General features: G+C 44.1%; 1 protein-coding gene across 5 annotated transcripts in view; it reads left to right on the top strand.

Annotated features, from left to right (window-relative positions):
- RRBP1 (ribosome binding protein 1) overlaps positions 1-14,368 on the top strand; it is a 67,203-nt gene that overhangs the window by 23,273 nt on the left and 29,562 nt on the right. For all 5 annotated transcript variants that reach the window (XM_073672490.1, XM_073672492.1, XM_073672493.1 and 2 more), the window contains exons 2-3: positions 2,371-3,907; positions 11,242-11,390. In XM_073672490.1, coding sequence (XP_073528591.1) covers positions 2,392-3,907; positions 11,242-11,390 — 1,665 coding nt within the window. In that variant the 5' untranslated portion in view covers positions 2,371-2,391. The remainder of the gene's footprint in view (positions 1-2,370; positions 3,908-11,241; positions 11,391-14,368) is intronic.

Consider the following 14,368-nt stretch of genomic DNA (forward strand, 5'->3'; position numbering starts at 1 on the left):
TGGTACTGTTTTCGCCCTTCTGTGCTCCGCATTCCTGCCTTGACCCGTGGGTCAGCTGCTGCAGGTCCGGTGATTGCCCTGGAGTGGCACCTGGTGACTACCTGTGGCCCAAGCCTATCCTCACTGCCAGAGACTCTAGTGAAAACCAGGTAGTCACTTAGTCATGCCCCTCTAGGGTAAGCCCAGCCTGTAGCGCAGTGGATCCACATCCACCATTGTCACAAGTACTTTAACTACAGTCTAATTGCCAAACACTATTAGAAGGGGCAAATAGAGGTTATCTCTTCCTATACTGAAAAGTTTTGCAAATTTTAAATATTACTTCTGTAGTACGATCTTTGGTTGCTGTATTATTGGGGAACTGTCACACTATAAAGTTACAGTAAATTTACCTACTCCTTAAAGGGTTATTTGTATCTTTTGGTGTTTAGCAGCACACTTTCACCTCATTGGTGCTATGGTGTGGGCACTCCTCTTTGAGTGACAGTTATGGTCCAGTAGTGTCCTCTTTCTACTCTACTTATCCTGCTACTGTAAAACACTCAGGTCTGTCATTGCTTATTCTGAAGTGTACTTAATTATTATATACGTTTAGAGATGGCAGTGCCTTTGAACAAGCAAACTGCGAGAGCAGTGATTAGAAGAACTGCTCTGAAAATGCAATGGTGGGGCTGGTGATTTTGCAGGACTGATAAAAGATCTGCTGCTGACAGGGAGGAGGGTGTGAGGTAAGCAGCTAACTGTTGTATAGAAATCCATATACTGAAGTTAGGTAGCTGGAATATCAGGAGTTAACTCCTCAGTCTGGAATGTAACTAGGCCAGGATCTGATGGCTGAGCTCCCCGGAATCAAGCTGTACACTATGTAAAATAAAAGCTCTTCCAGCAAGAGAATGACAGCAGATAGGAAAAAAAAATTAAATTGCAAACTTGCTTATTTCCATGCTGTTTAACAAACTAAAGCAGTTCAATAACATGAGAGAACCCCCCCCCCCCTTTCCCTTTTAAGAAGCAATGCATCCAATAGCTATCTCTCCTGACTCCTCCATACATGCTCAGACCAGCTCCAGTGTTCTCTTAAGAGACCCACTGCCACACTCCTATGGTGGCAGCTTAACTCCCGACAATCTAAAGGTGTACAGAGACCTCCCAACTCTCCGAAAGATGCTATTGGGAGGCTTCCGTACACATTAGACAGTCGGCTGGTGGGTACGGCCTATGCTAGTCTAATTTGTATGGGGGCCCTAATAAATACCAGCAAGTGATCTTGAAAGCAACAAGGCATTGATACAGAAAGTGTATTGAAAAATATAGAACTTTTCATTCTATTATAGGCATTGTTCACTGAAACTGGAGAACCCATTTAATACTTATTGTACTCTTACTTTTGTCATTATGCACTAAAAATATTCCTTTTTATAACCACCTCGTTTTCATTCACATCTGCTCTGGAAGCTGCATTAGTAGCTGTCATATATTCTGTAAGACATGGTGAGCAAAATAGCACAGCATGCTCCCCTGTTTTGTCAGGTAGAATCATAGACCCCAATATAGTCAATCGGGTCTGTTGGGTGATGTTGGTCCTTATGTGACCGATCTGGCATTGCATTTCCGTGAATATTGTTGTTCATCTCCTACGATAGTTTAATTATTTTTCTCCTAACATATGAACATATCTTACAATGAAATAGGAAAGTGCTCTCAGTAATGTATGGCAAGGGCTTAGGATTTCCTCTTCAAACTTTAAAAACCAAAAAGAACACCAAAAACCTCAGTTAAAAATCCTGGTTACATTTTATTTCAAATTAAACATTGAAAACTCACCAATTTACATAGTTACTAGATGTTGAGTTATTTATAATAGGAGGAATCTTGAGCTGAATACTTTCTCCTGGGTAGGGTAAATACTAGGGTTGAGCGAGTATGCTCGGGCGAGCACCGAGTAGTTACAGCTGCTCGGTGATGTGGTTGAATTGCTCCCGTGTGCATGATTTGCAACTGTTTGACAGCTTTATTACATGTGAGGAATGTGTAAGAAATAGACATTCCTCACATGTAATAAAACTGTCAAACAGTCGCAAATCATGCACGGGAGCGATTCAACCAGATCACCGAGCAGCTGTAAATACTCGGTGCTCGGCCCGAGCATACTCGCCGAAAGGGTTAATAGAACATACTCGCTCAACACTAGTAAATACTAATAAAATGCCAACCTGTACACGACCTTTCATAGATCAGTTTAATTTCCTGACATACAGTTTGTTCTGGGTCTTGGAATGTTTTAAAAATGAGAGTTCAGACTAAAATCTCATATTAGTATGTCCTGACTTTTCATTTTGTTTTACTAAATGAACACCCTTTCTTTTTCAGGTATCTTAAAAGAAAACCAAAATGGATATATATGATCCTCAGACGTTAGGAGTGATGGTGTTTGGTGGTTTCATGGTTATATCAGCCATCGGCATTGTTCTGGTGTCTAGCTTTTCCATGAAGGAAACCTCTTATGAAGACGCTTTGGCTAAGCAACGTAAAGAGCAGGAGAAGGGCCAACCCAAAGTGGATAAAAAGAAGAAAGATAAACTCACAGAAAAGAAAGCAAAGCCAAAGAAAAAGGAGGACAAACCCAATGGAAATTTACCAGAGTATCAACCGACTGTGGAAACTAACAAGCAAAAAAAAGTTGAAATGGAACCTCGGGAAACTGTGAGTGCTGTAACACCAATTGTGACTCCAGCTCCTGAAAAGGTTGTGCCTTCTCCAAAAGACAGAAAGAAAAAGCTCCAGAAAGTTGAACCATCTCAGGCTCCAGTTGTGGCTGTGACTAAGGCCTTTTCAAAATCTCCAGTTTTGGAAGCTCCCACCAAAGAACTGCCAGTAGTTGCTGTTCCTCCAGTTGGAACAAAACAAAGCACAAAACTTGCTCCTTTAGTGGGAGCAAAACCGGGCAACAAGCTGGCTCCACAGGCTGATGCTAAGCCGGGCAATAAGCAGCCTACGCAGGCTGACTCTAAGCCGGTCAACAAGCAGGCTGCTCATGCTGAAGCTAAGGGGGGCAACAAGCAGTCTCCGCAGGCTGAAGCTAAGCCGAGCAATAAGCAGGCTGCTCAGGCTGAAGGAAAGGCTGGAAACAAGCAGTCTCCACAGGCTGAAGCAAAGGCTGGAAACAAGCAGTCTCCTCAGGCTGAAGCTAAGGGAGGCAACAAGCAGGCTCCTCAGGCTGACGCTAAGGGAGGCAACAAGCAGGCTCCTCAGGCTGACGCTAAGGGAGGCAACAAGCAGGCTCCTCAGGCTGACGCTAAGGGAGGCAACAAGCAGGCTCCTCAGGCTGACGCTAAGGGAGGCAACAAGCAGGCTCCTCAGGCTGACGCTAAGGGAGGCAACAAGCAGGCTCCTCAGGCTGACGCTAAGGGAGGCAACAAGCAGGCTCCTCAGGCTGACGCTAAGGGGGGCAACAAGCAGGCTCCTCAGGCTGACGCTAAGGGGGGCAACAAGCAGGCTCCTCAGGCTGAAGCTAAGGGGGGCAACAAGCAGGCTCCTCAGGCTGAAGCTAAGGGGGGTAACAAGCAGGCTGCTCAGGCTGAAGCCAAGGGGGGCAATAAGTCTCCCCAGGCTGAAGCAAAGGCAGTCAACAAGCAGGCTCCTACGGTTGAAGCAAAGGCAGTCAACAAGCAGGCTCCTACGGTTGAAGCAAAGCCGAACAACAAGCAGGCTCCTACGGTTGAAGCAAAGCCGAACAACAAGCAGGCTCCTACAGCTGGTGCTAAACCTAGCACAAAGCAAAACGCCTCAGTCACTAATACTCAGAATCAACCTCCTAAAAAAGATGAATCTATTGTGAGCAATGAAGATCAGAAGCAAGATGTGGCTCCAAAGAAGAAGAGTGTGCCAAAGAAGAAATCTGAGCCCGGTGAGTGGTTGTATCTTTTGGTAAATTTTTCTGTGGATGTTGCTTATCCATTTGCTACTTCTCACTGTACACAGGTACAGCTCTCTTGAAGTGCTGTAGGGCCCTCTTGATTGGATGTGTTGGGTAAACACTGAGGATCAGGGTTGCCAACTTTTTTTTTGACGTGTTGGAAGATCCCAACAAGTCATTGATTATAGGCGATACCTGACTACAGCCAGCAATTCTGACATGAAGAGAGTACCTGCATTCACTCGTAACTGTAAACTAATTAAAGAGGCTGATGCATGATCCCCCCCCCCCCCACACACACACACTAAATCTGTGTAATATGTAGTGAATTGTGTATGAGTTAATATTCTTGCTTACAGCCTCCTCTTCTGGTGTCCAGTGCGGTTCTGCTCCACTTCTCAGTGATGTCATCTTTCTTCAGATACTCTGGGTCAAACTGCGCTCTGTGTGACCCAGAAGTGGCTATTACAATGTAAGTCTATGAAGCATCAGAATGAGGCTTTATAGCCTTAAATTGTAAAAGAGACATCTGACATCAGAGTGAGTCTGAGAAGAGGAGCAGAACGGCACTGGACCCCGGAGAAGGTGGCAATAGGTGAGTATATTAATACACTTACTGTACACTACATACACATATGCACAGATATAGTAAAGACCTATGGGATAGCTTCTTAAACAATATGATCCTGTACAGGTTTTCCCAGCTTTAAAGAAGCACTCCCAAGAATATTTTTTTCATTAAATGTGTATGGTGTGAATGTATTGGTATACTCTTGCCTACTACCGCTTTCTCCGGACTCCAGAGCTGTTCTGCTCCTCTTCTCGGTGACATCATCACAATTCAGACTCTCGGGGTCACTGCACTCTCTGTATGTGAGCCAGAAGTCTTATAATGAAAGTCTATGGACCTTCGTTCTGACGCTCCATTGATTTACCCTGGAGAAGCCACTTCCGGGTCACACTCAGCGGTGACGTCACTGAGAAGAGGAGCAGAACATCTCTAGATCCCTGAGAAAGCGGCGGTAGTTGAACATATTTATACACTCACACTAAACACACTACACATACACACATTTAACGTTTAAAAAAACAAACAAACAAAAAAACTTTTTTCCCCTTGTCCATTTAAAAAAGAAAAAAAGTGCCCTATATTTTACAGACTATCCAGGCATTTCGGGGGATTTTTAACCCTGCTGAGGATGGTGTAAACAAAATGTGCTTGTTTTTTTTTATTGTTCTTTTGTCTTACTTTGTCCCTGTCTAGCCGTAAGTTTTTGATTTGATATATGTGTGTGTGTGTGTGTGTGTGTGTGTGTGTGTGTGTGTGTGTGTGTGTATAGTCCTTTTATACACGGAGTACTCTTAATATCACTTTTCAGGCTGCTAACAGACGAAGTCTGAGACACATTAATATTATTGACATTTTTGAAATTGTACCTTTTTTGCTTTCTAGTACAGATGGAGTTCAATAGTATTGCTGACATTACAACAGATTGTTCATCTGATTAATTAATGAAGAGTGTTCTAATGTTTTTCTGAAATTTTAATTTGGATGTTATGGTGTCTGAGTACAATAGAGTGCGCTGATTAACAGATGAATAGGTCTAATTTTGGTGATTTTAAGGGTATGTGCACACGTTCAGTATCTGATTACAGAAATTTCCGTACCATTTCTGCTTCTCTTGGTGGGATAACGCAGCCTCAAAAAAAGTTGCGTTTTTGCCAAAAAAGCACAGCAAATTGACATGCTGCAGATTATTTGTCAGGTTTTGTGACAAAACTGTGCGGAAAAAACGCGACAAATCTGCAATGTGTTCACAGGCCCTAAAACTGATTTTTTTTTTTATTTACTATTCTCTTTCTCCTTTTGAACTTTCTTTACTAAAATTTATCGAGCTTGAGTTAAAAAAAAAAAAAAAAAAAAAAAAATCAGCCACCCTCCCCCTATGTTCGGATTGTAGGTGGTAGCGTCAATAGTGCTGCAGCTTGTGTTGTATATTACTGAGCACAGTGATTGACTGCAGCACAGTTGATGTGACCAGCTGCAGCCCATACAATATCACCAGAGGAGCGGCTCTGGACCTGGGGAGGGTTAGTAACTGATGACTGTTTTCCGTTACAAAATTTACTTGAGTAAACTTGAATTCTGACTCCTTATTTTTAATAGGAAATTGCTCTGTAGTTGATACAATGAAGTTGTTTTTATGTGAGTTTGTAATCCACTTTATAGAGGGGAAAAAAAAGAATAGACCTGATAATTTTTGAGACCTTTTTCTACTCCAGAATCTGCGATGGGTAGCCACATGCAGATTAGCCCACACATGTCAAACTCCAGCTCATGGGCCAAATCTGACCCGCAGAGTGGTTTTATTTGGCCTCGACACTATTACCACCACTTCTATGTGGGGCCCATTGTCCTCTACGGAGGACTGTGTGGGGCCCATTGTCCTGTACGGAGGACTGTGTGGGGCCCATTGTACTGGTTGGCCCCCGACTTTGTCCAAGTTTTTCATTTTGATCCCTGTGTGTTTGAGTTGGACCTCCCTGGATTAGCCCCATTGAATAGGATTGAACAGCATGCTGATCCATGGCTGTGTTCCAGCGCAAATCCGCAACAGAAATCCAAGATTCAGCGTAAAATTTCTTTCCGTTTTGACAGGAAGAATCAGCTGTGTGAACGTGCCTTAAAGAATTGGATGGGGATTTATTATAGAGTGCCTGTTCTTTTTACCTGGACCTCTTCCCTTTTATCAAAAAAGAATGTATACCAATCCTGAGCTTACTGGTCCCAGCACACGTCTGGAATGGACGTATGATTTACTCCTTAGTGTTGATGTCAACTGGCTTCTGATACTTAAGGGAGTCTGTCAGTCCAAACTGACAGTATAAAACAAACACACAGACATGTGGGGGATATAGCCTGTATAAAATCGCACCTTTTATTTTTCTAATAGCTGCCTCCATTCTGCCGAAACTAAAGTGAAATCTATTGTGCTGATTAGGCTGCTTGGTGTACTCTGGGTGTAGCCAAGAGTATCTGCACTGCTCCGCCCACTCTTTTGCATGCCCCACCTCATCACTGGTAGTTGACAGTACTGGCTTGCTTGTAGCAAACTGTCTACAGAAAAAGCCCAGGTACGCTGGCTCTGCCAATCACCATTTTTGGAGGCGGGGCCATGTGAAATTAGTGGGTGTGGTTGTGCAGTGACCACGCCCTAGATGCTGTGAGCACCCTACTTGGCATATTTCTTTCCTTTCTGCAAAACCGAGGCAGCCATTTAGAAATCTAACGTTGCAATTTTTAAAGGGCCTACACCTCCGACAGGGCGCTATGCTTAGTTTATACTGTCTGCTTTGATTACCTTTTTTAAGTTTTGCACTGTTTTGCCCATTGTCGCACTCCTCCAAAAATCGTTTAATATTTTTCATCAGTTTCTCTTGTCCATTTTATCGGGAATAAATGTGGTCTTGGACTAGTGGGAACTTCCTTTCAGGGCCGGTAATGACCGGTCAGCAGAACAGTAGCTTTATGAAAGCCTCGGCCCACAATGTTCTTTCCTAACATAAATGAAAGCTATTTAGGTACAGAATACAACCACACACTCATTTTACTCTGCATTTGTGCTAATTAGATTTCATTGCAATTGTCCCATAAGACTTTGTGAAGGAAAAGTGCTCAGGCAGCGACCTTTATGACATTGGAGGGAATAGGAAGACTAAAAGTAATATACTATATTATAATTAGGAATTAAATATATATTATTGCCCTGAACTTATAGGTGGAATCTAGTAAAGGGCAAGAAACGCATGTAGACAACTTCTGAAAATTATTTCTTTCCTAAATCTCAGTGCAAAATGAGTCTTTGTGTTCCTACATTGTAGAGAATGCTCACCCACCCCCACGTTTCCTGGATGTCTTGTGTCGAGCAGCATATAAGATTTCACGTGTTACCTAGACAATAATTCATGGTTTTGCCAAAACATAGAAGCCTTTCATTACCGAAAAAGCCCAAGCAAGATGCGGAGTGTAATATTTCTGACGTTGTAATTGGCGTCCAGCTATTTTCAGTGTCACGTTGTACTGTTCCTGCAGCACCGTGCGTGCGCTGCGATCCTTTTATTTACTACCTGATCAGCTAAACTAGCGACTCCCAAGTAGTCAAAACATTGCGCGGAGTAACCAGACAGAAGGCAAAGATCTGCTGCAAGTCTTAGATTTCACCACACAAGACGTTTTTCAAATCAAGTTGTCTTGCATTCTTTTCCGAGACACGTAAATTAATTTTCCAGTTGCAAAATTTTTAAAAATTAACTGTTGTTTTAATTTTTTTTTGTTTCTCCATACATCAATAGTACATGTGAAATCTTTGTAACATATATCTTATCATACAAATTTTCGTTTTTTTTCTTTTTTTTTTCTTTGCCAGGACTTAGATTTTCATTCTCAATTCATGGTTAAAATCTGTGTACAGGGAGTACAGACTTTCCTATTACTGAGATAGGAGATGGCAGTTGGTGCTCAAAGTTCTATGGAGAACCTCAACTCTCATTTCAGGAGAACTTGCAGCAGAATGTGTGTGCCTGCCTCCAGCTCCCCCTCTCTTTAATAGCGCAGCACCACTGAATACTGATTTTACCAATGAATTGAGGGAAAGATCAGTCCAGGGGTTGAAAATCAAATTTGTTTGATAAAATATATTTGTTGCTTATTTTCATGTGTATTTCTGATTTTATGAAATGAAAATGTAAAATGACAATTATACTTGGAGTAACTGAAAGCCTACATTGAACATATTCATTTTATTAGGCCATTTGGTTTCTCCCTCTCGCCAGATGTTGGGATTAACTGGACAGACCTCATCTCTAGCCCTCCATACACATTAGACTAACATTGGCCTTACCAGATAATATGAACTGGTTCTGCTGAGAGCCCCCGACAGATGATTGACTGGAGAGATGCGGATCAGACATGTCCAATTTTGTACTGCTGATCTTTGTTCTCTGAGATAGGGGGAGTCTGGCAGCATCTGTCCCATAGGAAGCAGAGGAGCAGTCAGAAGAGTAAAGCCCCCGTCTCACATAGCGAGATCGCTAGCGAGATCGCTGCTGAGTCACGGTTTTGGTGATGCAACAGCGACCTCACCAGCGATGTCGTTATGTGTGACACTTTGCAGCGATCAGGCCCCTGCTGTGAGGTCGCTGATCGCTGCAAAGTGTCCTGGACTATTTTTTGGTCCTTGCCCTCCCGCTGGTCAGCACACATCGCTGTGTGTGACCAGCGGGACCAGTGATCAGGCTGGTAACCATGATAAACAGCGGGTTACTAGGGGCACACGCGCACTTAGTAACCCACTGTTTATCATGGTTACCACTGTGCTACGGTGAGCGGTAACCTCCCGCTCACCGTAGCAGAGTGGTAACCATGATAAACAGCGGGTTACTAAGTGCGCGTGTGCCCCTAGTAATCCGCTGTTTATCATGGTTACCAGCCTGTTCCTGCTTCAGCAGGCTGGTAACCAGGAGCAGAACATCGTGGAAAGATTCTTTCCATGATGTTGCTGCTCCCCTGATCGCTGGTGAGCCTGCCTGTTTGACAGCTCACCAGCGATCACTTAGCGACGCACCAGCGATATCGGCCAGGTCACATCGTTGTCGGGATCGCTGGTGCGTCGTTATATGAGACAGTACCTTAAGAGCTCTTGCGTATGAGAGAGTTGGGTGAGATGACTGCCCTCCAAACCATTGTTATACTGACTGCTATCTAAAATTTATGGGGTTTAAGGTTCTTAGCGGAAACTGGAGTGGCAAACCAGATAGAAACTGGGAGCAAGATGGGCTCTCACCAAGTTTTGGGGAGGAGATTCTGCATAAGCTGTGGACTTCTGACCTAATGGGTTGGGGTAAAATTTATTGGGGGCCCTTCTCCACGTGGACTAGGTTTGTGATAGACCACATCCTTGTGCGTTTTTATTTATTTTTTTTTTTGCACACTGGTGAAGAAAGTTTAGTGTCCATTAGGTCCTGTAAATCGCAATCATGATGTACACTGATTACTCATATTTATGGTGACCCTCAGTATGGCGACCTTGAGTCTAAACCTTCTTGTTAAAGAGAATCTGTCGATAGGATCACCTCTTCTAGGCCATATGAGCATGTAGGTCCTAGAAAGTTGAATAAAATGATACCTTGATATCTATGATCCGATGTCTTATTCCAGAGAAATCCATGTATTTCTTATATGTAAATGACCTGTCAAGATCTATGGGCCGGACAGTGATCTGCCTGATAATCAACCACCAGAGCGTATTGTAAATAAAAGGAGGAGTTACCAGTGTGAGACATGTAGATCAGGAGAGCAGACTGTCAGTCATTACATGTCTCACACTGGTAACGCCCCCTTTTATTTACAATAATCTGGAGGCAGATACTCAGGGAGATCAGCATCTGGCCCATAGATCTTAACAGCTCATTTACATATATAAATGAAACAAGGTATCACTTTATTCAGCTTTCTGTGACCTATATGCCCATCCTAAGACTTAGGATGGTTGATTTATACTGACATGAAATCTGTTTGCCGGGGAAGAAAGGAGCACTAAACACATCCTCCATGGGGTGCCATCTAACCTAAGGTTGGCCTACTGTAAAGGCTATTGATTCCTAAGCTTTATATTCTATGGGAACCACTGGCCATTTTGCCTCTTCTGGGGTCCCACTACCTCCACTCCTCTCTTAGAAGTCTGGTGTAAGGTTTTAAAGTTTCTGAGTTTTTATTTTTTCCACCCAGCTGTATATTTTGGCCCAGGGGTCTATATAGAACTGGTGTGTGATCTTCACTGTATATTCACACATGGCAAATTTCGTGCAGAAATTTTCTCCAATAACCTTATGTGTGGCTTTACCCCTATATTACAGCTGTTGCTGTGGACCAACACATGTGGATCTAGAGAACTCCAGTTGGGAGCACAATTACAGTACTGTAGTTTTTACAAAAGGCTGTATTCGATCGGTGGAGGCCTGACGCTCGGCCCTGTTGATCAGCTGCTTGCGGGATACAGCTCCATAGTGTAGTAGCCTTTCTGCCTGGTTATTACAACTACATCCTATTGAAATGAATGGGACTAAACTGTATTAGGGTAGTCGCCCATCATATAACTCATCAGTGGGGGGGGGGGTTCTAAGAGTCAGACTGATCTAGTATCTATGGCCCATCAGAAGGACAGGCCATTAGTTTTAAAGAACCGGATAACATCTTTAATTAAACTAGATAGAAGTTGTGTGTTGTGATATGCCTGGATCTGACTCTTCTCCTCATTGTCTCGCAGTTTCCAATGAATTGGATGGTGCTCTCTACCTCCCGTACAAGACCCTTGTTTCCACCGTCAGCAGTATGGTTCTCAGTGAAGGAGAAGCGCAGAAGCTCATTGAAATCCTGACCGAGAGAAACGGCATCAAGCAGGATACCTGGCACATGGTAAGGGCTCGTGCAGATCGCTGTCGTTTCGGTCCGAGTGCGATCTGTCAGTACATTGGATCGCACTCAGACCAAGTGTTATTCAATGAAGCAGCACACATGGCCGACTTATTTTCTTTCCGAGGAAAGAGAAAATCGCACCATACACAATTTGCCTTTGATATCGGATGGTACTTGACCATTCAAGCCTGTGGGTCCATGGAAAACATTGGACCGCATTCAGATGTCATTCGATTTTCATGGACAGACTAAATGGAGAATTTTTTTCTCCATCTGTAACTTGAATAATGTTATATTACATTATCTTTGGCTGCATTTGTCATATAAATGACTGCTGATCGGCTACATGCCAGCTGATCGCCGGTCGTATATTAGCCTGTTTAGACAGTCAGACCACACTTTCATGCGCACGGGACAATCGTTAAGACGATTGTTCTGTGCGCATAGAATATTATTGTTCTCGGCAGCACATCACCTGTTTACACAGGACTATGTGCTACAAACAAAAATCTAGATTATAATTTCATTACTTTTAAGCAAACTCAAAAATAATTTCACCCACACAACTAGTATTCTGCTGGTTATTGGCCAGTGTAAATGTGCTCTTACAGCAAAGTTTTTAAGTCTGTCTTCTGCAAAATTTGCCCATGAGGCATTATTAGTGTCATAATGTAAAAATTTGTCCATGCCCCCTCCCCCATTTACTAGTAATCTACTATGCCGGGTGGGAGTTTTTTGTCTTTTTTCTTTCTGGGGGAGGTAAAACGAGTAGTTTTTTTGTTGGAAACGTTTAGTATTTGGAGGAAATCCTTATTTTCTGAAACTTTTTTGTGAGAGGTATTTGTTTTCCCGCAAGCGTTCTTGCAGCCTTCTGATTGGACCGTGCCTAGTTTGGAGCAGACTCCATGAGGAGCCGTTCCAGACACGTGACGTGGACTTTTTTTCCCCACAAGGCGTTTTTCAAAACCTGAAGTGAAAGAAAAACACTAAAAATCGCCAAACGTGTGATCAGCGAAGTGGTTGTGCAAGAGGAATGAATAGGATGAGTCTTTCAAGCATTCTTTAAGGCCACTCTTCGGGTATTTTTTTTTTTTTAAGTGGCCCCATTCCAAATACTCTGTGCACATACCCTTATAATCTTCCTCTTCACCCCAGAGGAAATAATACAAAGTTGTCTTAAGTCATTCCTTTAAAGAAAATGTCACCATTTTTTTTTCTCTTGGTTTATTCCTGTTGTTATCCTGAATATTCTAGTTAAAAAAATAAAGAATATCTGCCATACAGTTTGAGAGATGCGCCTTTTGTATTCACTGCCAATGTTTCTTGCCTTTACAAAGGGGAGTGGCTCACAGGATTCTCTGGGGGTGTGTCTTCAGGCTGCTTTGAATTATTGCTCTGTGAGCCACGCCTCCTTATGAGCCACGCCTCCTTATGAGCCACGCCTCCTTATGAGCCACGCCTCCTTGATACTACATTAAAAAACCTCATATCTCTGGAACCTCGCAGATTTAAAAAAAGAAGAAAAGCAGAATACTCATGGGAGCAGGAGGAATAAAATAAGGGCAAAAACTGGCCAGTTTTTATCTGGTGACAAGGCCTCTTTAATAGTGATGAGCGAGCATGTTTCATTAACCCTTTCGGCGAGCACGCGCTGGTGCTCGCCGAGTATTTTGGCGTGCTCTGCATTTCTTTTAATGTCACTTCGGCTGCAAGTGTGGCACCCCAGGGGTCTGGTTTCCACAGTAATGTAATGTTATGTCTGAGAGCAGGTGGGAGGTCCTTTGGTCAGGGATCCTGTGCATGCCACACCTCCTGCCCAGTCTTGGGAGGGGAAGAACTTCCCCTATATAAACCCGGGGCTGAAGCAGGGTTAGCAGTCAAGAAGAGTAGAGACAAGAAACAGCAGAAGCAATACTACTACGAGTCAGGGGCTGGCAGCTGCAGAGCTCGCCCTGACTGAGAAGCTTTCTTACCGGACCCGGCGTCCGAGGCTGTGGGGACTAACTCTTACCCAGCAGCAGAAGCCGACCGGCAGGGGATTTCAGGTCCTCAGGCCCAGAAACCCGAAGGCACGGTCACACGCGTGGGACCAGCACCGCCATCGTGGAGCGGAAGCCATTAGAAGGCCCTGAGTCACCGGCCATACGGGTGAGCACCACACGGTACACTCAGGGACGTGGGCTACTTATATCCGCTTCTAGCAAGGTAGCCAGAAGAGTACAGTCAGTTTGGGAGGCCTACAACTCCGCCTGGCCAGGGGAGATCCCATCTGCTCAAGGACTGATCAGGCCCCGTTCACTAGCAAGTACTCCGGGAGGGTCTATCGTTGTTACCAGTAAAGACCCTGAATTACACCGCACCGTCTCTGAGTGGTTCCTGCTACCCCCATCATCCACATCTGCTGCCCTGAGGCCATACCCCTCCCGTTGGGGGTTATACCATCTACGCTGCACCATCCATCCACCGGCCTCAGCGGACTGTCCTGCAGCGGCAGCTCCATAGCTGCATTCAACGGGTGGCGTAGTCGTCCTACATCTACCGCTGTTACATCGCCGCTCAGTTTGACTCCCTGGGCACGGACCGGGTCACCGCCACGAGACTACAACCCTCAAGAGATCCGGCTCCGGGTAAGCTCCCGCGTGCGCAACGCAGCGCGACACAGGCCCAGGGGCGCGTCACAAGTGTCATGGCTGTTAGACAGGCGATCTCTCCATGTGTCACAGCTGTTTAACATCCGTGACACTTGCAGTCGCGGTGATATTAAAAAAAAAAAAAAAAAAAAACCCGAGCACGCCAAAATACTTGGCGAGCACCCGAGTGTGCTCGCCAAAAGTGTTAATGAAACATACTTGCTCATCACTACTCTTTAAGGCTACATTTGCCATTTGCATTGGAATATGCATTAGAATCCCAAGGTTGACCCTCTGTTTTTTGCTGCAGATTGAACCCTGATGGTTCACCTTGTGCATCAGCTTCCA

Source organism: Phyllobates terribilis, unplaced genomic scaffold (genome assembly GCF_046119375.1).
Source record: "Phyllobates terribilis strain yellow unplaced genomic scaffold, ASM4611937v1 Scaffold_3__8_contigs__length_932513732, whole genome shotgun sequence".
Classification (NCBI taxonomy): domain Eukaryota; kingdom Metazoa; phylum Chordata; class Amphibia; order Anura; family Dendrobatidae; genus Phyllobates; species Phyllobates terribilis.